Genomic DNA, 26,637 nt, shown 5'->3' with positions numbered 1-26,637 from the left:
TACAAGAATATAACTACTATAATACTGCTCCTATGTACAAGAATATTACTATAATACTACTCCTATGTACAAGAATATTACTATAATACTACTCCTATGTACAAGAATATAACTACTATAATACTACTCCTATGTACAAGAATATAACTACTATAATACTACTCCTATATACAAGAATATAACTACTATAATACTACTCCTATGTACAAGAATATAACTACTATAATACTGCTCCTATATACAAGAATATAACTACTATAATACTACTCCTATATACAAGAATATAACTACTATAATACTACTCCTATGTACAAGAATATAACTACTATAATACTACTCCTATATACAAGAATATAACTACTATAATACTACTCCTATGTACAAGAATATAACTACTATAATACTACTCCTATATGCAAGAATATAACTACTATAATACTGCCACTTATTTACAGAAATATACTGTAACTACTATAATCCTATAATTTTGTGTATCGTCACTGTTCCATTGCTTTCCTAGGTCTGGCCTTAACATACATCCTGGAAAATAGCTTTAAGCCGGAAGCAGGGGCAAGACAGGACCTACCAAAGATTGGTATATTAATTACTGATGGAAAATCTCAAGACGATGTTATTCCACCTGCCAAAAGCCTGAAAGATGCAGGAATCGAACTATTCGCTATTGGTAAGAGCTGAGGAATTTCTCAGGTCAGGTGTAAAGAAGTTGTAATTTGGGTTTACTATTATTTATAATACCATTATATATATTCTAGGGCATTGTATATTTGAGTCTCAGAGGGTTGAAAACCATAAATCGTAGTCCAAAAGTGAAAGTTTACCGAGTTACAGACTGATACTGAGGAGAAAGAGCCCCGCCCCTGAGGAACAGGGGAAAAGATAATTACTTGTATGGTTTCTGTATAGTTGCAGTAGGGTTATTGTAGGTTGTAGACTAAATGATTTGATTTTTAGGTTATCTTTGATTATTTGGATGGAAGGAAAAATTTAGATGACAAGTTATGGCCAAAGCAGGGGAGACATCTTGAAGAGGAGTAAAGGGAGAGGTGAAATAACTGAGCAGAGGATACAAAAGGGAAGTCGGGAAATAGGTTGGAAATAATAAGGGCATATACAAGTCTAGATTGACAGGGGGTGGAGAGTGAATCTGAGAAACCAGTAGTATCTATTGCTCAATGTTATGTACATATTCACACATGTCAAGAAAATTACCCCGAACCCATCTATACCATAACTATCATGGAGTCCGGTTACCTTTTTTGTCACTATTTATAACTATTATATGCTATGGAAAGTTTTTGAAAGCTCTGGAACGGCATGTGAGAAATTTGTCCCCTCGGGCTTCACTTTTGACGTGTGATTCCCATGAGATGCTGAAAATTACAAATTTGTTTTACTTCACTGGTGGTTAATACTCAATGGGGGTAAAAAGACGGACTCTAGAGGCAAAATGAGGGTCTCCTTGTGGTAGATCACCGGCCTTACACAACCCCTGAATGAGACTATATTACAGGGGGATCCTTTACTGGAATTTCTGAAAACAGAGAGTGGTTTCAAAGAGTATCGCACCCTAGATAAGAGTATCGCACCCAGACAAGCCGTTGTTAAAAATAGATTCTGTGTAATGTCCTATTCTCCCTAGGGAGGCGCTGTGGGGCAACTTATAATTTCTGCCTTTACTCCCTTTAGATAGATAGTAGGGTTGAGCCGATCTTGAGATTTCAGGATCAATTTTACAATCTGATTTCCGATCATTTTCCAGCCGATCCCGATCGTGAAATCTGTTCGATCGCCGATCGGGATTCGATCTTTCCCAACCCTAGTCAATGCTTCTCTACGGGAAGAGTCACTTTTAGGGTTGAGCCAATCTTGAGATGTCAAAATCCGATTTTTGATCATTTTCCAGCCGATCGCGATCGTGAAATTTGCACCATTGCCGATCGCGGTCTGATCTTTTACGAACCCGATCGCTCAACCCCAATAGATTGATAGGGGTAGAACTTTACAAGTGATGATCTACAATATGTTATTTGGTTTTCATTGTCCTATCTGTTCTCATCCCAAAGGTGTGAAAAACGCCGACGCCAATGAACTGAGGGAGATTGCCTCCGAGCCGCACAGTGACCACGTGTACAATGTGGCCGACTTCAACATCATGAACTCCATTGTCGAATCACTCACAAAAACCGTGTGCGAGAGAGTGGAGGACATAGACATTACTATAAAAGGTGAGCTAAGATAACCTCAGGTTTGGTTAGTTATGGGGTAGAGAAGGAGCTGTCACATCCTGGTCACTGAAGCCTCCCGAGGAACCTCCTAGCACAGAAGAAGTCACCAGAGGTATACAGTAGATGGTACATGGTAGGTGGAGACTGTGTAAGAGGTTTAGTTTTTGGGCCCTGGAGCTTCACGTTACTCCTCTGATCATGAATGATCATGTGGAATAAGAGCTCAGAAGTTTCTTGAGTTGAAAGACAAGCGAGTGTCTGTATGTGCATGTTATACCTCTCGGGGCCATCAGCTGGCTCTGTATAACCTGCTTATTGGTGGATATAATGTGACAAGGATAGTCATCTCTTATATTGGACTCTGCAGTCAACAAATCCGTCCATGACAATAAATCAACATGACATAAGGTGATGACTCCCGAGTCTCTTGGATTTTAATACCTTGCTATTGTTCATCACATTTCAATTATATTTGCTCCCCGGGCTACGTTTTAGCAATAAAGTCCCTAACTAGCGAGCCTGGATTATAATTATGCAAAGCTCAACTTTTATACATATATATTTGTTCTATAGCGAGCAAGGTTCAACCTGAAATGAGACCAGAGAGAGCCACACAAGGTGACTAAAGATGGTGGGACTGGCCAACCATCTAGTGTCTATGGGGACCTCAAAATTGTCATCCAACAGTAGGTTTCAGGTAGACCAGGATCAGGTTCCTTAAGTTCAAGGGAATGTCTGACCCCAGTGTGCAGTGTGGGTCAGGAGATCAAGTGTTTGGTCAACAGTCATCTAAGGCGAACTGTAATAATATGTGTCAAAAATGCCATATTCACCTATCTGACCCGTGGTTGACAACTGTAATGATCTTATTACTGCAATGACCAAGAAGAGAACTGAGCATGTAATTTCACCTATAACACACTCTTTTTATGTATATGGCCTAAGCCGACACAGCCAGAGGCCATTCTCAGTCAGATGTCTGCCAGATTCAACAGGGCAACCAGCTATGAGAAGGAGTTTCACAGACTCTACAGTAGCCAAATAGCAGAAAACATTCAATTAAGACTGTTTAAAGGGGTTGTCCACTAATTTTGGAAACCCTGGAGGAGACTGGGGAAGGGCAAACATTAAAAAAAAAATATATATATATATACTCACCTGTCCCCAGCACTCCTTTGTAGTCTAGTGCACAATGGTGCCTGTGCCGGTGGAAGTCCAATGCCGTAGATGAACGCTGAGGTCAGTCAGTGGTCACAGGAAAGGAACCGGTGACGTCACTCACATACACCAAGGCAAATCAACAGCAAATGGTGAGGTTTCCAAAATTCGTGCACAACCTCATTAAGTTGCATTTAGGATGGAAATTTAAAGGAGCCAATACATATTGGGCCATAGACATGATGCAACAACCTTCAGTAGACATGATGGATATGAATGGTTGAACTTGCGCGATTTCAGAATATGGTAAATGAGACTGATAGGAAAATTCTCTGTTTCCAGCGGACATCGTTGAGGAGGTTGGATCTCCATCTGAGTTAGTCACATCAGAAGTAACAGCAAGAAGTTTCCGCGTTACTTGGTCTCATGCGCCAGGAAATGTTGAAAAATACCGTGTGGTGTATTATCCTACAAAGGGAGGACAACCAGAAGAGGTAAGCACTAGCCGCTAAGATACTGGGTTATCACTGCTTCTCAACATGGACATGGTCTGGTCACCATAATGCATCAGTGTGGTCATCTCTGATATCTACAATGGATTTTGGCACCACCTACAAAGCTTGGTTCTTTGGGACTGAAGAACTTTTGTCCTGTTGACATTGTAGGTTATAGTTGATGGCAGCGTCTCCACCACCGTGCTCAAGAACTTGATGTCCTTGACAGAATATCAAATAGCTGTGTTTGCTGTGTACTCAAGGAGCACCACGGAAGGTCTGCGTGGTACTGAAACCACATGTGAGTAGCTTGTGAGGAACACTCCATTTTAGTTCTCTTGACTAGAGATGTTTTTGTGGTTGGAGAGCATCTCTGAGGCCTGAACTTGAAGAGATGTCAGGGCCATTGTTCTAGTATGTCTGAATAAGTAATGTTATTCTATGTGATTCCTTTCCAGTGGCGTTACCAATGGCCTCTGATCTTGAACTGTACGATGTCACCCATCGAAGTATGAGGGCAAAATGGGTTGGTGTTGCAGGTGCCACTGGGTATATGATCCTCTATGCTCCTCTCACTGAGGGGTTGGTTGCAGATGAAAAAGAGGTAACTTGTCATGGTACATCTGACTATTTCATAAGGTAGACTTGATGTCCATTGTGTAGATGCATGGCCATCAGAATGTGCCCCTACATCTGAAATTCAATTGGGCAAAAAGAAAATTCTATTCAGAAATTGTACCCCCTATATGTATCCCTTCCCCCGGCATCCTAGGTGGTCATCTAATCCACCTGCTCTTGGTCCCAGCCCTGCCAACGATCCCACCACCCAATGATCCAGAGGTTTCTTGGCTCATTGGTAAAAGTAGACATGGCCAAGTAGTAGAAAGTTTTGGGTTAATTTAAGGTAAACTATGCGGAGTAGACAAAGCTGATGGTGACAATGATAATTTTACATATTCCAGATGAAGGTCGGTGGTTCAGTGACAGATGTGGAGTTGGATGGATTGACTCCTAGTACTGAATATACAGTCACAGTCTATGCCATGTTTGGAGAAGAAGCCAGCGATCCACTCACCGGGCAAGAAACCACATGTATGGAAGTCATATTAGATAGATAGATAGATAGATAGATAGGAGATAGATAAATAGATAGATAGATAGATAGATAGATAGATAGATAGATAGATAGGAGATAGATAGATAGATAATAGATGGATGGATAGATAGATAGATAGATAGATAGATAGATAGGAGATAGATAGATAGATAGATAGATAGGAGATAGATAGATGATAGATAGATAGATAGATAGATAGATAGATAGATAGATAGATAGATAGATAGGAGATAGATAGATAGGAGATAGATAGATAATAGATAGATAGATAGATAGATAGATAGATAGATGATAGATAGGAGATAGATAGATAGATAGATAGATAGGAGATAGATAGATAGATAGATAGATAGATAGATAGATAGATAGATACCCTGTTTCCCCGAAAATAAGACACTTTCTTATAATTAATTATCTAACAAAATATATGACCTTTCTTATTTTCGGGGGATGTCTTATGCAGCGGCTGGAGCGGGGAAAAATCGGCAGTCATGCTGATGCTTCCTTAGCGGAGCGCCGGCATGACTGCCGGTTGTATGCGATCCAGAAGGTGAGGGGGGGGGGGGGGGTGTCTTATTTTCAGGGAAACAGGGTAGATAGATAAATAGATAGATAGATAGATAGATAGATAGATAGATAGGAGATAGATAGATAGATAGATAGATAGATAGATAGATAGATAGATAGAAAGCATCTTTAAAGCTATGAATGTTTCATCCCGATGCTTCATGTTTCATATTTCCGCAGTACCTTTAACCCCACCTAGAAACCTCCGGTTTTCTAATATTGAACACAGCAGTGCCACAGTCTCCTGGGACCACTCACATAAGAATGTGAATGGATATCGTATTATGTATGTGAAGACCGGGGGCAGTGACATCAATGATGTAAGTCATTACTATATATACTATATACTTGTGTCCGGTCTTCTGCCTTATTCTAGCAGTCACTAATCCCTATCCAGCTATTCTCATGCATGTTCCTCCCGTAATTATTTTCTTCTTCTTTTCCTGGTTCAATATCATATTCTCTCTGCTGTGTCTGACATTTTACTTATTTAACTATTTTCAACGCAAAAAAAAAAAAAAATCAAAAATCATTTTCCATATCAGTATTTGTCATTATAATAACACATGGCCCAGTGTATCCATTTAATTTTTGATGAGGGCAGGATGGGTCACTATCTGTGGCACTGGTCATTGATCTAATGATCACTTTCAAAGGGAGTCTGTCACCAGACCCAGCATATCACCCCGGCCCTGCAGATAGATAGGTTAGTGTCACCAGACCCAGCATATCACCCCAGTCCTGCAGATAGATAGGTTAGTGTCACCAGACCCAGCATATCACCCCGGCCCTGCAGATAGATAGGTTAGTGTCACCAGACCCAGCATATCACCCCGGCCCTGCAGATAGATAGGTTAGTGTCACCAGACCCAGCATATCATCCCAGTCCGGCAGATAGATAGGTTAGTGTCACCAGAACCAGCATATCACCCCAGCCCTGCAGATAGATAGGTTAGTGTCACCAGAACCAGCATATTACCCCAGCCCTGCAGATAGATAGGTTAGTGTCACCAGACCCAGCATATCACCCCAGTCCTGCAGATAGATAGGTTAGTGTCACCAGACCCAGCATATCACCCCGGCCCTGCAGATAGATAGGTTAGTGTCACCAGACCCCAGCATATCACCCCAGCCCTGCAGATAGATAGGTTAGTGTCACCAGACCCAGCATATCATCCCAGCCCGGCAGATAGATAGGTTAGTGTCACCAGACCCAGCATATCACCCCAGCCCTGCAGATAGATAGGTTAGTGTCACCAGAACCAGCATATTACCCCAGCCCTGCAGATAGATAGGTTAGTGTCACCAGAACCAGCATATCACCCCAGCCCTGCAGATAGATAGGTTAGTGTCACCAGACCCCAGCATATCACCCCAGCCCTGCAGATAGGTAGGTTACTGTCACCAGAACCAGCATATCACCCCAGCCCTGCAGATAGATAGGTTACTGTCACTAGACCCAGCATATCACCCAGCCCTGCAGATAGATAGGTTAGTGTCACCAGACCCCAGCATATCACCCCAGCCCTGCAGATAGATAGGTTAGTGTCACCAGACACACCATATCACCCCAGCCCTGCAGATAGATAGGTTACTGTCACCAGAACCAGCATATCACCCCAGCCCTGCAGATATATAGGTTACTGTCACCAGACCCAGCATATCACCCCAGCCCTGCAGATAGATAGGTTAGTGTCACCACACCCCAGCATATCACCCCAGCCCTGCAGATAGATAGGTTAGTGTCACCAGACCCCAGCATATCACCCCAGCCCTGCAGATAGATAGGTTAGTGTCACCAGACCCCAGCATATCACCCCAGCCCTGCAGATAGGTAGGTTACTGTCACCAGAACCAGCATATCACCCCAGCCCTGCAGATAGATAGGTTAGTGTCACCAGACCCCAGCATATCACCCCAGCCCTGCAGATAGATAGGTTAGTGTCACCAGACACACCATATCACCCCAGCCCTGCAGATAGATAGGTTACTGTCACCAGAACCAGCATATCACCCCAGCCCTGCAGATAGATAGATTACTGTCACCAGAACCAGCATATCACCCCAGCCCTGCAGATAGATAGGTTACTGTCACCAGACCCAGCATATCACCCCAGCCCTGCAGATAGGTAGGTTACTGTCACCAGAACCAGCATATCACCCCAGCCCTGCAGATAGATAGGTTAGTGTCACCAGAACCAGCATATCACCCCAGCCCTGCAGATAGATAGGTTAGTGTCACCAGAACCAGCATATCACCCCAGCTCTGCAGATAGATAGTTGTCACCTTAGTCAAATGGTGATTTCCCCTTGTGAATTGCTGGACTATTGACAGTTTTGTCAATATGCAAATTAGCCTTGCCATTTCTCCTAAGGACTAAGCAGAAACACCCTCATTGCTACAAAGAGCTAATTTGCAAATTGACAAAAACATTGATCTCTCACCTACAGAGGTAATGATTCACATTGTTTTATTCAGGTGACCCTAAACTATGTATTTGCGGGCTGAGTTGATGTTCTGGGTTCTGCTATTAGACTGCCTTTAACTATGTGACTAAAATTGTGAAAATTCTCACTAAACCATCTTCTAAAATTCACATTATTGGTTGAGAAGCATGGACCGCTATAATATAGGAGCCACATCCATCACCCTAAGCTTCTTTAATTCCAAAGAAAACCTCTGCCTGCCCATTGGTTCCTTTCGTCAAGTCCCATCGGTTTCCTTGGTCAAGTCCCATTGGTTCCCTTGGACAAGTCCCATCGGTTCCCTTGGTCAAGTCCCATCGGTTCCCTTGGTCAAGGCCCATCGGTTCCCTTGGTCAAGTCCCATTGGTTCCCTTGGTCAAGTCCCATTGGTTCCCTTGGTTAAGTTCCATTGGTTCCCTTGGTTAAGTTCCATTGGTTCCCTTGGTCAAGTCCCATTGGTTCCCTTGGACAAGTCCCATCGGTTCCCTTGGTCAAGGCCCATCGGTTCCCTTGGTCAAGTCCCATTGGTTCCCTTGGTCAAGTCCCATTGGTTCCCTTGGTTAAGTTCCATTGGTTCCCTTGGTTAAGTTCCATTGGTTCCCTTGGTCAAGTCCCATTGGTTCCCTTGGTTAAGTGCCATTGGTTCCCTTGGTTAAGTCTACAATTTTTGACTGCATGTTATTACTTTTTCCTTTATGTCTTAGTGTTACTTTTACGCCTGTCTAACCTTTGAGTGTCCTACTAACCATTGTTCTTCTGATATTCCATTTTCTATGTATTTCCTTTACTAGTCCCTCATAACCGGCCAATCTGCTGTCAGGGGGCCCTTCCATCATGTTGGGTTAAATACACCAGGTATTGACCATGTGTAGACTATTAATGGTAGTAGGTGGACTCTCGAAGGTATACATCATGTGACTCCATGTATTGGACAGGTGGAAGTTGGGAAAGTTGCAACTTATGACTTGAAGAAGTTAACCTCATTGACCGAGTACACGGTTGCCATCTTCTCGGTATTTGATGAAGGACAATCTGAGCCACTCACTGGAACTTTTACTACAAGTAAGTCTAGTAGAGTCAATGGTGACTATATCAGATCTTCTTCAGGTGTATGTACAAAATAGGCAGTGCCTACAGTTTCTAACGGTACCAGCTGATTTTGAACCTCCTCCCTTTCAAAGTGGATGGTGTGAATCTGCCCCATCGTGTTCCCCGTGTTGTAATTTTTTTCCCATATGAAATGTATAATGGAGAAATGTGGCAGTAAGTGTTCTGTTTCCCTACAGCGCCTCCACAGGAGAAACTTAGCATTACACAATGTCCATTCAGATCAGTGATTTGTGTGTGTAATTCAGGACAGGACTGGTCCTCCAGGTCACAAGACTCTCTCAACAACTGATGAGGATCCTGAACTCCATTTTCTAATATTCTACCCATGTATTGTATTATAACATTACAAAACGCCATATATATTTCTGACCATGACAAAAATCTTATTTCCACACACAGAACCGGTCCCCAATCCTCGTAATCTGGACGTCAGAGATATAACCACACACAGTTTCAGAGCTTACTGGATCCGCTTTGCTCCAGATATTTCCATGTACAGATTGAGATGGATTCCCCGCAGCGGTGGAAACGTTCAGGAGGTAAATTTTCTAATTTTCTTATTTGATGTTAAAGAGAATCTATCACCGAATCCCAGCATATCACCCCAGCCCTGCAGATGGATAGGTTACTGTCACCAGGCCCAGCATATCACCCCAGCCCTGCAGATAGATAGGTTACTGTCACCAGGCCCAGCATATCACCCCAGTCCTGCAGATAAATAGGTTACTGTCACCAGACCCAGCATATCACCCCAGTCCTGCAGATAAATAGGTTAGTGTCACCAGACCCAGCATATCACCCCAGCCCTGCAGATAGATAGGTTACTGTCACCAGACCCAGCATATCACCCCAGCCCTGCAGATAGATAGGTTAGTGTCACCAGACCCAGCATATCACCCCAGTCCTGCAGATGGATAGGTTACTGTCACCAGGCCCAGCATATCACCCCAGTCCTGCAGATAAATAGGTTACTGTCACCAGACCCAGCATATCACCCCAGTCCTGCAGATAAATAGGTTAGTGTCACCAGACCCAGCATATCACCCCAGCCCTGCAGATAGATAGGTTACTGTCACCAGACCCAGCATATCACCCCAGTCCTGCAGATAGATAGGTTACTGTCACCAGACCCAGCATATCACCCCAGTCCTGCAGATAAATAGGTTACTGTCACCAGACCCAGCATATCACCCCAGCCCTGCAGATAGATAAGTTACTGTCACCAGAACCAGCATATCACCCCAGCCCTGCAGATAGATAGGTTACTGTCACCAGAACCAGTATATCACCCCAGCCCTGCAGATAGATAGGTTACTGTCACCAGAACCAGTATATCACCCCAGCCCTGCAGATAGATAGGTTAGTGTCACCAGACCCCAGCATATCACCCCAGCCCTGCAGATAGATAGGTTAGTGTCACCAGACCCCAGCATATCACCCCAGCCCTGCAGATAGATAGGTTAGTATCACCAGACCCAGCATATCACCCCAGCCCTGCAGATGGATAGGTTACTGTCACCAGGCCCAGCATATCACCCCAGCCCTGCAGATAGATAGGTTAGTGTCACCAGGCCCAGCATATCACCCCAGCCCTGCAGATAGATAGGTTAGTATCACCAGACCCAGCATATTAACCAGCCCCGCAGATAGATAGGTTAGTGTCACCAGAACCAGCATATCACCCCAGCCCTGCAGATAGATAGGTTAGTGTCACCAGAACCAGCATATCACCCCAGCCCTGCAGATAGATAGGTTAGTGTCACTAGAACCAGCATATCACCCCAGCCCTGCAGATAGATAGGTTAGTGTCACCAGAACCAGCATATCACCCCAGCCCTGCAGATAGATAGGTTACTGTCACCAGACCCAGCATATCACCCCAGCCCTGCAGATAGATAGGTTACTGTCACCAGAACCAGCATATCACCCCAGCCCTGCAGATAGATAGGTTAGTGTCACCAGACCCAGCATATCACCCCAGCCCTGCAGATAGATTGGTTATTGTCACTAGAACCAGCATATCATCCCAGCCCTGCAGATGGATAGGTTAGTGTCACCAGACCCAGTATATCACCCCAGTCCTGCAGATAGATAGGTTAGTGTCACCAGACCCAGCATATCACCCCAGCCCTGCAGATAGATAGGTTACTGTCACCAGACCCAGCATATCACCCCAGCCCTGCAGATAGATAGGTTACTGTCACCAGACCCAGCATATCACCCCAGCCCTGCAGATAGATAGGTTAGTGTCACCAGACCCAGCATATCACCCCAGCCCTGCAGATGGATAGGTTAGTGTCACCAGACCCAGCATATCATCCCAGCCCTGCAGATAGATAGGTTAGTGTCACCAGAACCAGCATATCATCCCAGCCCTGCAGATAGATAGGTTAGTGTCACCAGAACCCGCATTTCACGCCAACACTGCAGCTAGATAGGTTAGTGTCACCAGAACCAGCATATAACCCCAGTCCTGCAGATAGATAGGTTACTGTCACCAGAACCCGCATTTCACGCCAACACTGCAGATAGATAGGTTAGTGTCACCAGAACCAGCATATAACCCCAGCCCTGCAGATAGATAGGTTAGTGTCACCAGAACCCGCATTTCACGCCAACACTGCAGATAGATAGGTTAGTGTCACCAGAACCAGCATATAACCCCAGCCCTGCAGATAGGTAGGTTACTGTCACCAGAACCAGCATATCACCCCAGCCCTGCAGATAGATAGGTTAGTGTCACCAGACCAGCATATCACCCCAGTCCTGCAGATAGATAGGTTAGGTTCATCTGGCCTAGTGTTTTCCCTGTGAAGTGCTGTCTCAGTTGTTGAAATGTCACTATTTTTATCAATATGCAAATATGCTCTGTGGAGCAATGGCAATGCTCACGTTGCTCGAAGGAGCTCATTTGCATATGGACCAAAATGTTGACATGCCAGTAACGGAAGCAGCGATTCACAGAGAAAAATCACTATTTGGGTCAGCTGACCATAACCTATTTATACATAATCTATCTGTGGGGCTGGGGTGATATGCTGGGATCTGGGACAGTCTACCTTTAAGTGTACTGTATACATAAATGTTTGTATGTCCCAGGAATCTTGTATTTTGTCTCGTTCTTCTTCTCCCGATCCAATGTTACTACTTATCGATCAATAAAGTGCGGAGTGCTACCTGTTGTATTTCTGCCAGAATCGTGCAGTCTCTTGGAGCTTGTAGAACGACTCGCAGGCTGCCATGTTGCTGTTTGCTTTAAGCTTGAGATATTATTTTTATTGTTTTGTAGTTTTTTGTGTTCGAGAATCAAAATCTGAACATTTTTGAGATTTTGAACCAACATTTTAAGTTATTTCTCTTTTTTATAGGCTCTTGTAAAGGGAGATGTGACCAACTATCTTATGGATGGTCTAACTCACAGCACAGAATACGAAGTTTCCCTGTCCGCCATATTTGCTGATGAAACGGAAAGCGATTCCTTGTCGGCTTTGGCTACAACTTGTAAGGCATCTCTTTCCTATATATGATAAATAAGTATATAGAGGGTAGAAGTCAGGAAAGTAATAGATGTAAGAGCAGGGCCCATCAGATTGGTGGGTGTCTGAATATTGATCTCCCTCCCCAGCAGATTTCAAGGGCAGCTACCATCCTCTTTAGGGTTTACCAGGCACAGCGCCATACTTTTAGTAGTGGTCATGCCTGGTACTGCAGCTCCCTCCAATTTATTGAATGGGACTGATCCCAAGGATCAACTTTAGTCAGTTGATCAGTGGGACCCCTACCAATCTGATATTACTGGCTTAACCTACGGATAGTGATGTAAGACTGGAGAAATCCTTTAATAGCAGACTCAAACATTGCTCACATAACAGACTTATAATGTCATACAGCGAGGACATAATAGTGCCATATAGTACCACGCTATACTTATTACAGTATCACACATAGGTCCCATAATAGAACCATATAATGTCATACAGTGAGGCCATAATAGTGCCATATAGTACCATAATAATAGTGCTATACCTATTGTGTGGTTATACAGCGAGGACATAATAGTGCCATATAGTACCACACTATACCTATTACAGTATCACACATAGGTCACATAATAGAGCCATGTAACGTCATACAGCGAGGACATAATAGTGCCATATAGTACCACACTATACCTATTACAGTATCACACATAGGTCCCATAATAGAGCCATGTAACGTCATACAGTGAGGACATAATAGTGCCATATAGTATCACACTATACCTATTACAGTATCCCACATAGGTCACATAATAGGGCCATGTAACGTCATACAGTGAGGACATAATAGTGCCATATAGTACCACACTATACCTATTACAGTATCACACATAGGTCACATAATAGGGCCATGTAACGTCATATAGTGAGGACATAATAGTGCCATATAGTATCACACTATACCTATTACAGTATCACACATAGGTCACATAATAGGGCCATGTAACGTCATACAGTGAGGACATAATAGTGCCATATAGTATCACACTATACCTATTACAGTATCACACATAGGTCACATAATAGAGCCATGTAACGTCATACAGCGAGGACATAATAGTGCCATATAGTACCACACTATACCTATTACAGTATCACACATAGGTCCCATAATAGAGCCATGTAACGTCATACAGTGAGGACATAATAGTGCCATATAGTATCACACTATACCTATTACAGTATCCCACATAGGTCACATAATAGGGCCATGTAACGTCATACAGTGAGGACATAATAGTGCCATATAGTACCACACTATACCTATTACAGTATCACACATAGGTCACATAATAGGGCCATGTAACGTCATATAGTGAGGACATAATAGTGCCATATAGTATCACACTATACCTATTACAGTATCACACATAGGTCACATAATAGGCCATGTAACGTCATATAGTGAGGACATAATAGTGCCATATAGTATCACACTATACCTATTACAGTATCACACATAGGTCACATAATAGAGCCATGTAACGTCATACAGTGAGGACATAATAGTGCTTTAATAGCATGTCATTTTAGGTCATGGCGGTGGTGATATTATTTTTATATACTCGTTAATCTATCCATTATGTTTCCATACACATTACCTCTCCCTATACTTTCAGTGACAAGAACTACGACTGTCCCTACGACCGCCAGACCTACGACAGCAGGTAACGGACGGGGCTTTATGGATTTGATGATTATTACTGTCATTGTTACAAGCTCATGTCAAGTCTTTTGGGAAAGGAAGTCGCAGATTTTGACTGTTTTGATCCCACGATATACAGTAGATAAAGCCATATGTATGACCCTGGCCGAGTAGTTTGGTAGTTTGTTACAGTGTTTCAGTACAGGGCGGGTTGCGACCATTGTTAATTATATAACATTTCTTAAAGAGGACCTTTCACCCCTTCTACCAACCTCATCGCTTTGCATCCTTCAATAGGTAACGCTCCACTGATTCTGGCACATTTGGAAATTTTTCTTTAGTTCCCACCATTCCTGAGTAATCAGTGCTGATCATTTCAGCACCCAATATGTTAGTCTCTCTGCTGTCAGGTGGGCAGTCCCAGACCATCTAGTTTTGCCCATCTGAGCCTAATTAACATATTAGGGTGGTTAAACTAACAGCGCTGATTCCTCAGGAAGGGGGAGAGCTAGAGAGAAAATTCTAACGGTGCCAGAATTAGTGAGGCGGGACTTGTTGATGGATGCAAAGAGGTGGAGAGGAGGAAATGTCCCTTTTAGTCATAGGTGGAGCTTTAATATAAGCTACTATTGTCCTGACAGACAGCAATACAATATTTTGGATGCAATATATATATATATATATATATATATATATATATATATATATATATATATATACATTCTTGTCATTACAGTGATCCGCTTAGGTATCAGAAACCTCTTAATAGATGATGAGACCACCTCCAGCCTACGTGTTTCATGGCTATTTACTGATGCCAACATTCGCCAGTATCTGGTGTCCTACGTTACTGCCTATGGAGATCGGGAAGAAGTGGTAAGAGATACAATTCAATGTGTAAATTTGTAGTTTTGGGATATGGGCAAGGGCAAAAATGTCAGCTTGTTGCCTAAGGTTAAGTTCCCATCTTCATTGGAGACTCAACCACTGAGAACGCCATAACTCGGCGGAGAGAAAAAGTTCTGTATGGAGCTTTCTGCTTCTGGGCGGGTGCCTGCAGTGGACCCATACTGCTGATCGGTCTGGGTGTTGGTCCCCTACCAATCAGATATTTATGGCCTATCCCTAGGAAGAATAAAACATTAGGCCAGACAACCACTTTAATGGACTTATTGTAATACTACATTTGCCCTCTAGTGGCCACTACAGCCAGATTAGCGGATCCATGGGGACTTCATTCTTAAGGAATTGGTTATAACGACCAATGGAGAGTCCCTAAATATAACCAGGGACCTGGTAGTGAAAAATATGTGACCCATGTAATCCTCCCAGCTATGGCCAACTAACCCGGTAACTTTATGATACAGAATGTATCTTGGCATCTCCTGTATGTATAACATTATCTTGCTTGCCTTCCTCAGAAAGTTGTATCTGGAAGGGAAAGTGAAGTTGTGCTACAATCCTTACTGTCCGACACGGAATATAAAGTCACGGTGACCCCGGTGTATTTCAACGGAGAAGGAAATGCAGTGTCAGCATCTGGGAGAACATGTACGTATTAGTATTTAGACTTATATCTAATGTCTTAAGTCATTATCAAGTCATTGCAGGGGTGAACCTGCCCTTTTTGCCGCCCCAGGCAGACGACAGAAAGCGCCCCCCTCGGGAGGAGGGGGTGGAGCGGAGGGGGCGTGGCGGAGTGAAGGGGGCGGGGCGAAGTGAAGGGCAGGGCTTAGTGGCGTTCGCAGGCAGAGAGCAGGCAGGGAGAGGACCTGCCCAATCCACTGCTCGGTGCTAAGCCAGTCCAGGACAGCTTGTCCTGGACTGGCTTAGGTAAGTAAAAATGCCGCCCTCCCTGGGGCCCTGGCATAGCGCCGCCTGAAGCGGTTGCTTCAGGTCGCCTCATGGGAGGTGCGGCGCTGAGTCATTGGGAGAAAAGCATTAATTGATAGGATAAGGATAACTTCATGATGGGGTCCGAGAACCAGTGTTCAGTTCTTGTGCCCTGCGCATGCGTCCTGCCACTCAATTCCTTCTCTATGGGAACACAGAAGATGGAGCTTTGTACTCAGAGAGAAGATCTTGGCCTATTGCTTTATCATGATAGGAGCACTGGATCCCTCTTATCGGGAGATCCAGTATCGGACCCAAACTGATCATGAAGTTATCCCTTATTCTACTCGGTACAACCCCATTAAAGAGGACCTTTCACCACCACCACCATTTCATGTTCTTAGCATATATTAATAGACACCGCTCCACTGATTCCAGCACAGTTGAAGTTTTTTTCTCTCCCCCACTGTTCTTGAGCAACAAACGCAGTTAGTTTTGGTGCCTGATGTGCTATTTAAGCTCTGTAATGTCAGTTGGGCGGTGTCAGACAGGGGGCGTGATTCAGAGCTCCAATCAGAGGCGGCCAGTATCGGAGTTCAGAATCACACCCCTTGTGTGCTCCTGCCTGACACCATCCCCTGGCAGTACAGAGTCTATATAACATATCAGGCACCAAAACTAACAGCAGAGAAAACATTCCAACTGTGCTGGAATCAGTGGAGCAGCAGCTATTCATTGGTGTAAAGAGCTGGACTTTTTGGAAGTGGTGAAAGGTTCTCTTTAAAAGGTTATTCCCATTTTATAAAGTAATGGTATAGGCCATTACTTTGTGATTATGTAACGCTGTGGCCCCTTCTAAGATTTTCTTTCTCTTGCCATCCGGCTATGCAGAGGATATACAGTACGGAATACAATGCTAATCCTAAAGTGTATCCCTTTTAAGATCATTGGGGTCCAAGAGATGAGATGCCATAAGATACTTTATAAGATGGGTATATCTCTTTAAATGGTTAGAGGCGGATCTGTCAACAAAGTGTTGACAGATCCAGGCAATAATTAGCAGAATTTTGACTGCAGTTTTCAATATGAATGAAATAGAACTCAGGGTCCGTCTAGGACTAGCGAAGCAATGTATATGTGACCCAGGCTGTCCAGTTGTCTATGGGGTACTAATAGTGATCCATGCTTGGTCTCTGCAGTGCCGCTATCTGCGCCCCGGAATCTGCGTGTTTCTGAAGAATGGTACAATAAGCTTCGGATTACCTGGGACCCTCCCCCCTCCCCCACATTGGGTTACAGGATTATATACAGGCCCACGAGCGGTAAGATTTTCCCTCTGACTCTCCTACCAGTGAAGCGTCCAGGAGCGAATGTTGAATTTATTCCCCTGGATGGGACCGCTGTAAAGCGACAGTCGTGCCGTGACTCCATCGCATTGCAATGTTTTCCTGGACAGGCAGCCACATTCTTCTCGTCAGTTATATAACATGAAAGTGTAAGATCCTGAAAAGGAAGGATTTACCCCCAAAATGGGATTAATATTCCGTGAACAGAGACGTACCGCTGGGAATGAAGCAAGGCCGTGTAAAGCGCTGCCATCTCAGGCTTCTGTAACAGATCCCCAGACCTGAAGCCAAATATCAGATCCTAAAATTTCACGTCCAAGTTTATTCTACCAGGAAATTTACTTTCGTTCAACTGTGAAGGAGTTTGGACAGCTCCGGGACGTTCTTCTAAGACACGGTCAAATAGGCGGCTCGCCGCAAGTATTTTAATGCTTCCAGATGGCACCGAGCGATACAAGGAGACTGACAGAACCGGAGCTACATTGTCAGTAACCCGTGCCCTGTATACATCTCACTAGCTTTAAAGGGGGTCTCCACTTCCATAATCCCTACTTGCCAGTATGCAGATCGTAGAGTGTCCTCTTGCTGCGATCTTAGGCGAACAGAGATTATCTATGCGTGAGTAGTATCCCTGCAGCACCACCACAGGAGAGATTAATCATTGCATGTTGTCAATATAAATCAATGGGTTGGCTCAGTTGCAGACATAGAAATTCGTGGGCCCCTGTGCAGTAGCAGTATATGGGTCCCTTTTATTACATATCTTATCACATATTTTATGTCTCGCTAATAGGGTTGAGACAATCTTGAGATTTCAGGATCGACTTTAAAATCCAATTTCCGATAATTTTCCAGCCGATCCCGATCGTGAAATTTTCTCATCCCGATCGCTCAACCCTAGGGTTGAGCGATCGTGTTCAGAAAAGATTGGATTCCGATTGGCGATCAAGAAAATTTCACGATCACGATCTTTTTAGGTGGGATCGAGATCGGTACTATTTCCCACAATGCTTTGCTTAGCCTTCACACTGAGTATACACTCCGCTCATTCTGAGTGGAGTGTATACTCAGTGTGAAGGCTCCGCTGCGGTTCCTTAGGAATGAATGGAAGCAGCCGGCACACAGCCTTAACCCCCTGCGCGCCGGCTACGTCCATTCATTCTAATGGGAGACTAAACTAACATCTCTAGTAGCTACTTACCTGCAGAGATGGCTGCTCCAGTGCCCGTGACGTGACATCTCCCCTCCCAGTACCCGCCCACACTCTCCTAATCTGGGAGGCAGGGGGCAGCGAGGCGAAAAGAGCAGCGTGGAGCGGCAGCGAGGCAAAGAAGAACACCGGGCACTGGAGCAACCATCTCTGCAGGTAAGTGGACACCAGGGGGGACTAAGTAGCCAGAGGATTAAAAAAAATTATTCACTACACAGCGTGGATTCTAACAATTAAAGCGTTGAATTATTAGATTCCATGCTGTATAGTGAATAGGATTGCTTTTAAAATTCGATCTCCGATTAATAAAAAAATTTTATTGACTTGCATTGGGAACGGAATTGGGATCGGAATTGGGATCGAGATCGAGTTTGAATGAAAAATGATCGGAAATTGGATTTTAAAATCGATCCTGAAAAGTCGAGATAGGCTCAACCCAACTCGCTAACAATATATTAATCATTGTGAGCCCTAAAATTGCATAGCTTAGACATCAGTCTGCAGTCTAAGACAGTGGGAAGCTGCTTTGGGGGTGCAGACGGCCCCCTCAAATCCTGGACCCCTAAGCAACAGCTCAGGTGGCACCAATGATATGTCTGCCCCTGGGCTGTCTATGTTATAAACAAGTCCTGATAATCCTGAACAGAGGGTCGTCCGCCTTTTAAAGAAGATCTGAAAAGATAAAAGACATCCATCATCTGATCGTCATGGTCATCCTGAGTAATTTGGTGTTTTGTTTACCCAAATCCGTTCAGCCATTCCAAAGATAGAAGCCCTTTTACTGTTGATGTAAATTAGGGTCTTCTAGCCAAAATTAAAATAATAATAATAATAATAGTAATAGTAGTAATAATAGTAGTAGTAGTAATAATAATAATAATAATAATAAGAATAGTAATAGTAATAATAATAGTAGTAATAATAGTAATAATAATAATAGTAATAATAATAGTAATAGTAGTAATAATAGTAGTAGTAGTAATAATAATAATAATAAGAATAGTAATAGTAATAATAATAGTAGTAATAATAGTAATAATAATAATAGTAATAATAATAGTAATAGTAATAAACATAGTTAAAATCAATCCCAATAGTTTCCAAACTGTACATGGCTTTTTCTTCCAACAACAGCGCCTCACCTGTCCAGGGGTTGTATTGCAAAACGCAAAATTTGCTATAGCTGCAATACTAGACACAACCCATAACCAGGTGGGGGGTTTGCTATATTTGACACCAGAGCTTGGAGTGGTGCCCATCTACATTGGCTCATAGCTGGCATAGATTTGTTTTTCTGGATCCTGGACTGTGAAAATCTGCAAATACATTGAAAGGCCTGTGGTGGGTCTCATAATATATTAGGCCCATCTTACTCAGGTGCAATTCAGAATAGCACAGCTTTATAAAACACCAGTCTAATACATTCTGTCTTTAAGATGGGGACACAAGTGACATCATAATACACACCTCAGCTGCTGCAGATCATCGTAATACACACCTCAGCTGCTGCAGAACATCATAGTACACACCTTAGCTGCTGCAGAACATCATAATACATACCTCAGATGCTGCAGAACCTCATGATACACACCTCAGCTGCTGCAGAACATCATAATACACATTTCAGCTGCTGCAGAACAGCATAATACTGACCTAAGCTGCTGCAGAACTTCATAATACACACCTCAGCTGCTGCAGAACATCATAATACACACCTCAGCTGCTGCAGAACATCATAGTACATACCTCAGCTGCTGCAGAACATCATAATACACACCTCAGCTGCTGCAGAACATCATAATACACACCTCAGCCGCTGCAGAACATCAAAATACACATCTCAGCTGCTGCAGAACATCATAATACATACCTCAGCTGCTGCAGAACCTCATAGTACACACCTCAGCTGCTGCAGAATATCATAATACACCTCAGCTGCTGCAGAACATCATAATACACACCTCAGCAGCTGCAGAACATCATAATACACACCTCAGCTGCTGCAGAACATCATAATACACATCTCAGCTGCTGCAGAACCTCATAATACACACCTCAGCTGCTGCAGAACCCCATAATACACACCTCAGCTGCTGCAGAACCTCATAATACACACCTCAGCTGCTGCAGAACATCATAATACACACCTCAGCTGCTGCAGAACCTCATAATACACACCTCAGCTGCTGCAGAACATTATAATACACACCTCAGCTGCTGCAGAACATCATAATACACATCTCAGCTGCTGCAGAACCTCATAATACACACCTCAGCTGCTGCAGAACCCCATAATACACACCTCAGCTGCTGCAGAACCTCATAATACACACCTCAGCTGCTGCAGAACATCATAATACACACCTCAGCTGCTGCAGAACCTCATAATACACACCTCAGCTGCTGCAGAACATCATAATACACATTTCAGCTGCTGCAGAACAGCATAATACTGACCTAAGCTGCTGCAGAACTTCATAATACACACCTCAGCTGCTGCAGAACATCATAATACACACCTCATATGCTGCAGAACATCATAATACATACCTCAGCTGCTGCAGAACAGCATAATACTGACCTAAGCTGCTGCAGAACTTCATAATACACACCTCAGCTGCTGCAGAACATCATAATACACACCTCAGCTGCTGCAGAACATCATAGTACATACCTCAGCTGCTGCAGAACATCATAATACACACCTCAGCTGCTGCAGAACATCATAATACACACCTCAGCCGCTGCAGAACATCAAAATACACATCTCAGCTGCTGCAGAACATCATAATACATACCTCAGCTGCTGCAGAACCTCATAGTACACACCTCAGCTGCTGCAGAATATCATAATACACCTCAGCTGCTGCAGAACATCATAATACACACCTCAGCAGCTGCAGAACATCATAATACACACCTCAGCTGCTGCAGAACATCATAATACACATCTCAGCTGCTGCAGAACCTCATAATACACACCTCAGCTGCTGCAGAACCCCATAATACACACCTCAGCTGCTGCAGAACCTCATAATACACACCTCAGCTGCTGCAGAACCCCATAATACACACCTCAGCTGCTGCAGAACCTCATAATACACACCTCAGCTGCTGCAGAACATCATAATACACACCTCAGCTGCTGCAGAACCTCATAATACACACCTCAGCTGCTGCAGAACATCATAATACACATTTCAGCTGCTGCAGAACAGCATAATACTGACCTAAGCTGCTGCAGAACTTCATAATACATACCTCAGCTGCTGCAGAACATCATAATACACACCTCATATGCTGCAGAACATCATAGTACACACCTTAGCTGCTGCAGAACATCATAATACATACCTCAGCTGCTGCAGAACAGCATAATACTGACCTAAGCTGCTGCAGAACTTCATAATACACACCTCAGCAGCTGCAGAACATCATAATACACACCTCAGCTGCTGCAGAACATCATAATACACATCTCAGCTGCTGCAGAACCTCATAATACACACCTCAGCTGCTGCAGAACCCCATAATACACACCTCAGCTGCTGCAGAACCTCATAATACACACCTCAGCTGCTGCAGAACCCCATAATACACAACACCTGTTCACAGGTTGTGACTAGTATAACATCTAAGTGCCATTAAAGTGAACTGGGCTGAGCTGCAATACCATGCACAACCTGTAGACAGTTGTGGCGCTGTTTTCAATCAGGACCCTTGTTTCAATAAACCTCACTCCTTAACATGACACCTTATCCTTTGGTCTTCACCTTCACATATAAAGTTTTCATGCGTTTTTCCTACGTGGGCGGCTCATGAAATATTAAAACCTCACATAATAAATACTGGACATAAAACCTTTAAAATTTGGTTCATTACAACAAACGTCTTAAAATTTCCCATCCGTCCCTCGAACTTCATAGGATCGGAGCACAGGGCACGATTACTTTGTGTGTACTTTGGCCGAGATCTATTTAGGAAAATTTTTATTTCGCCTCTGAGTTTTACAGTGTAAAAATATTTGCAGATCTGAAATTTCCAAGTGTTACATATCCGTGTGCTGGGAATCGGCGGCCGTATGAATGGGGTGTGTTGTGCTTGGACGTGCCGGGCTTGTGGACAGTTTCTAAAATTAGGATATAGGTATAAGTTATCCAAGCCTATGGTATACATTGGCCCGGGCGTACGGTGATTTGGGGCTTTGGATGTGTTTTAGGAGTTGGCCCGGCTCTGGAGACCTTCGTTGGAGATGATGTGAACACCATGCTCATTCTCAACCTTCTGAGCGGAACCGAATACAACTTAAAGGTCCTGGCATCGTACGCTACAGGATTCAGCGACCCCCTAACGGGACTGGGCAAGACATGTAAGATCCTTTATTTTCTACATTACATGACCAATAAGCCATAGATGTAGCAGAGCTGAAGTTGTCATTGAACTTCATGTCCATGTACAGACAATTGAAGGGAGCAGAGACTCTAACCTAACTCCTCTATGTGGGTATCTCCGTGATCTATCACTGTATAAGTCTTCATTATGGCTGCAGCACATTTTCCATTTGTTTCTGAGGCAATAAGAAGTCTGCCCCCTCCCCTATCCATTACTAATACGACTAGTTTCTTTATACAGTCCTATGAAAAAGTTTGGGTACCCCTATTAATCTTAATCATTTTTTGTTCTAAATATTTTGGTGTTTGCAACAGCCATTTCAGTTTGATATATCTAATAACTGATGGACACAGTAATATTTCAGGATTGAAATGAGGTTTATTGTACTAACAGAAAATGCGCAATATGCATTAAACCAAAATTTGACCGGTGCGAAAGTATGGGCACCCTTATCATTTTATTGATTTGAATTCCCCTAACTACTTTTTACTGACTTACTGAAGCACAAAATTGGTTTTGTAACCTCAGTGAGCTTTGACCTTCATAACCAGATGTATCCAATCATAAGAAAAGGTATTTAAGGTGGCCAATTGCAAGTTGTTCTCCTATTTGAATCTCCTCTGAAGAGTGGCATCATGGGCTACTCAAAACAACTCTCAAATGATCTGAAAACAAAGATTGTTCAACATAGTTGTTCAGGGGAAGGATACAAAAAGTTGTCTCAGAGATTTAACCTGTCAGTTTCCACTGTGAGGAACATAGTAAGGAAATGGAAGACCACAGGGACAGTTCTTGTTAAGCTCAGAAGTGGCAGGCCAAGAAAAATATCAGAAAGGCAGAGAAGAAGAATGGTGAGAACAGTCAAGGACAATCCACAGACCACCTCCAAAGAGCTGCAGCATCATCTTGCTGCAGATGGTGTCACTGTGCATCGGTCAACTATACAGCGCACTTTGCACAAATAGAAGCTGTATGGGAGAGTGATGAGAAAGAAGCCGTTTCTGCACGTACGCCACAAATAGAGTTGCCTGAGGTATGAAAAAGCACATTTGGACAAGGCAGCTTCATTTTGGAAACAAAAATTGAGTTGTTTGGTTATAAAAAAAGGCATTATGCATGGCGTCCAAAAAGAAACAGCATTCCAAGAAAAACACTTGCTACCCACTGTAAAATTTGGTGGAGGTTCCATCATGCTTTGGGGCTGTGTGGCCAATGCCGGCATCGGGAATCTTGTTAAAGTTGAGAGTCGCATGGATTCCACTCAGTATCAGCAGATTCTTGAGAATAATGTTCAAGAATCAGTGACGAAGTTGAAGTTACGCCGGGGATGGATATTTCAGCAAGACAATGATCCAAAACACCGCTCCAAATCCTCAGGCATTCATGCAGAGGAACAATTACAATGTTCTGGAATGGCCATCCCAGTCCCCAGACCTGAATATCATTGAACATCTGTGGGATGATTGGAAGCGGGCTGTCCATGCTCGGCGACCATCTAACTTAACTGAACTTGAATTGTTTGTCCAAAATACCTTCATCCAGGATCCAGGAACTGATTAAAATCTACAGGAAGCGACTAGAGGCTGTTATCTTTGCAAAAGGAGGATCTACTAAATATTAATGTCACTTTTCTGTTGAGGTGCCCATACTTTTGCACCGGTCAAATTTTGGTTTAATGCATATTGCACATTTTCTGTTAGTACAATAAACCTCATTTCAATCCTGAAATATTACTGTGTCCATCAGTTATTAGATATATCAAACTGAAATGGCTGCTGCAAATACCAAAATATTTAGAACTAAAAATGATTAAGATTAATAGGGGTGCCCAAACTTTTTCATAGGACTGTATGTAATTCTGCCAGGAGTAACTGTACAATAGCAAACAAATAGCTGAGAAAAGCCCAAGTGACCATCATATAGGAGATCCAAATATAGGGCAAATACATCCTGGCAAGCAGATAAAACACAGAAAAAAAACAATCTATGAGCACAGTCCATAAAGCTGCTGCTGTCTCTGAATAATATCCTATCTATAATTACACTAGCATCCAAACATAGATACAAGTATATAGAATATTTCTTTATATATATTCTAAAATGTGATATTTGCAGAATGTTCAGTCCTTTGCACAGAGAAAGCAGTTTGCTGATATGAATGTGGAGTCTGTGAGGAGAATCAGCCCTTCCCCTCTGCATTCACTGTGTGAATGCAGAGAACAGAACCTCGCCTCTATGAATCGATCTTGCCTAGCATATTGGTCTGTAGAGACCCCACAGTATAATGATATACCACAATGCATGTAGCAACAGTTGTCTGAGACAAATCCCCAATTGTTCATTTTAGTTAAAAACTGAACAGTTTGGGATATTCGGGTCAAACCTGTCTCAGAATGAATCCATTGGCTGATCTCTACTAGGGAGCAACTAGGGAAGAGTTGTTGCAGGAATTTCTCATTTTGACTTGCAGAAATTTTTGCTACAAATCTGCAACATGTGAACATACAGAAAGAGTGCTTCTGATTTCAAAAAATAAAGGTTACTATTAGAGATGAGCGAGTAGTATTGGATCGAGTAGGTATTCGAAATATTCATACTCGATCGACTATTACTAGCTATTCGCAGTAACTATTTGATTCAGAACCAGTGTTGATTGGCCAAATGCTATAGCATTCGGCCAATCAACACTGGTTCTGCAGCAGGCTTGTCCTTGCTAGTCGGGAGAGCTGGCAGCTTGCTGTTACGAGGGAGCTTACTTTTTCTCATAGGAATGTATTGACCAGCCTTGATTGGCCAGTGTACAGCATTCGGCCAATCAATGTTGGTTCTGCCGGAGGCTCGTCTGTGAGGAGGCGGAGTCTAAGATCGGATCACAGCAGTCTCCGTTATGGTCCGATCTTAGACTCCGCCTCCGGCAGAACCAGCATTGATTGGCCGAAAGCTGTACGCTGGCCAATCAACGCTGGTCAATGCATTCCTATGAGAAAAAGTAAGCTCCCTCGTAACAGCAAGCTGCCAGCTCTCCTGACTAGCAAGGACGAGCCTGCTGCAGAACCAGCGTTGATTTGCCGCAGGCTCGTCTTTGGTAGTCAGGAGAGCTGGCAGCTTGCGCTTACGAGGGAGCTTACTTTTTATCAGCGCAAATGCAATCGCTGTGCAGTTAAAGCGCGCAGACCCCATAGACTATAATGGCGTCCGTGCGCTTTAACTGCACAGCACTCCTCCTAAACACTCTCCTCCTGCTACTCGTGGACTTGGTGACTCTCCTTTAGTCGAATAGTGGTTTCCCCTGAAACGAGCATTTTTTCCCATAGACTATAGTGGGATTTGATATTTGATCGAGTAGTTGAATATTGAGGCTCTACTTGAAACTAATATCGAATCTCGAACATTTCACTGTTCGCTCATCTCTAGTTACTATGTTAAATTAAAAATTTCTACAATTTTCCAATATACTTTTTGTATCAATTTCTCATTTTTTGAAGATCTCTTCTTGCTGTCGTTCGATAGGAAC

At 43.3% G+C, this 26,637-nt stretch overlaps 1 protein-coding gene across 3 annotated transcripts in view; it reads left to right on the top strand.

Annotated features, from left to right (window-relative positions):
* COL14A1 (collagen type XIV alpha 1 chain) overlaps positions 1–26,637 on the top strand; it is a 129,553-nt gene that overhangs the window by 47,356 nt on the left and 55,560 nt on the right. For all 3 annotated transcript variants that reach the window (XM_075270138.1, XM_075270135.1, XM_075270137.1), the window contains 15 exons: positions 521–685; positions 2,085–2,246; positions 3,747–3,898; positions 4,070–4,199; positions 4,357–4,502; positions 4,861–4,990; positions 5,763–5,902; positions 8,984–9,110; positions 9,558–9,697; positions 12,527–12,659; positions 14,317–14,364; positions 15,079–15,218; positions 15,764–15,893; positions 17,375–17,497; positions 22,951–23,100. In XM_075270138.1, coding sequence (XP_075126239.1) covers positions 521–685; positions 2,085–2,246; positions 3,747–3,898; positions 4,070–4,199; positions 4,357–4,502; positions 4,861–4,990; positions 5,763–5,902; positions 8,984–9,110; positions 9,558–9,697; positions 12,527–12,659; positions 14,317–14,364; positions 15,079–15,218; positions 15,764–15,893; positions 17,375–17,497; positions 22,951–23,100 — 2,016 coding nt within the window. The remainder of the gene's footprint in view (positions 1–520; positions 686–2,084; positions 2,247–3,746; positions 3,899–4,069; positions 4,200–4,356; positions 4,503–4,860; positions 4,991–5,762; positions 5,903–8,983; positions 9,111–9,557; positions 9,698–12,526; positions 12,660–14,316; positions 14,365–15,078; positions 15,219–15,763; positions 15,894–17,374; positions 17,498–22,950; positions 23,101–26,637) is intronic.

Source organism: Leptodactylus fuscus, chromosome 4, assembly GCF_031893055.1.
Source record: "Leptodactylus fuscus isolate aLepFus1 chromosome 4, aLepFus1.hap2, whole genome shotgun sequence".
NCBI lineage: Eukaryota > Metazoa > Chordata > Amphibia > Anura > Leptodactylidae > Leptodactylus > Leptodactylus fuscus.
The sequence above is the reverse complement of the archived record's forward strand: the minus strand, read 5'-3'. Positions and strand labels throughout refer to the sequence as shown.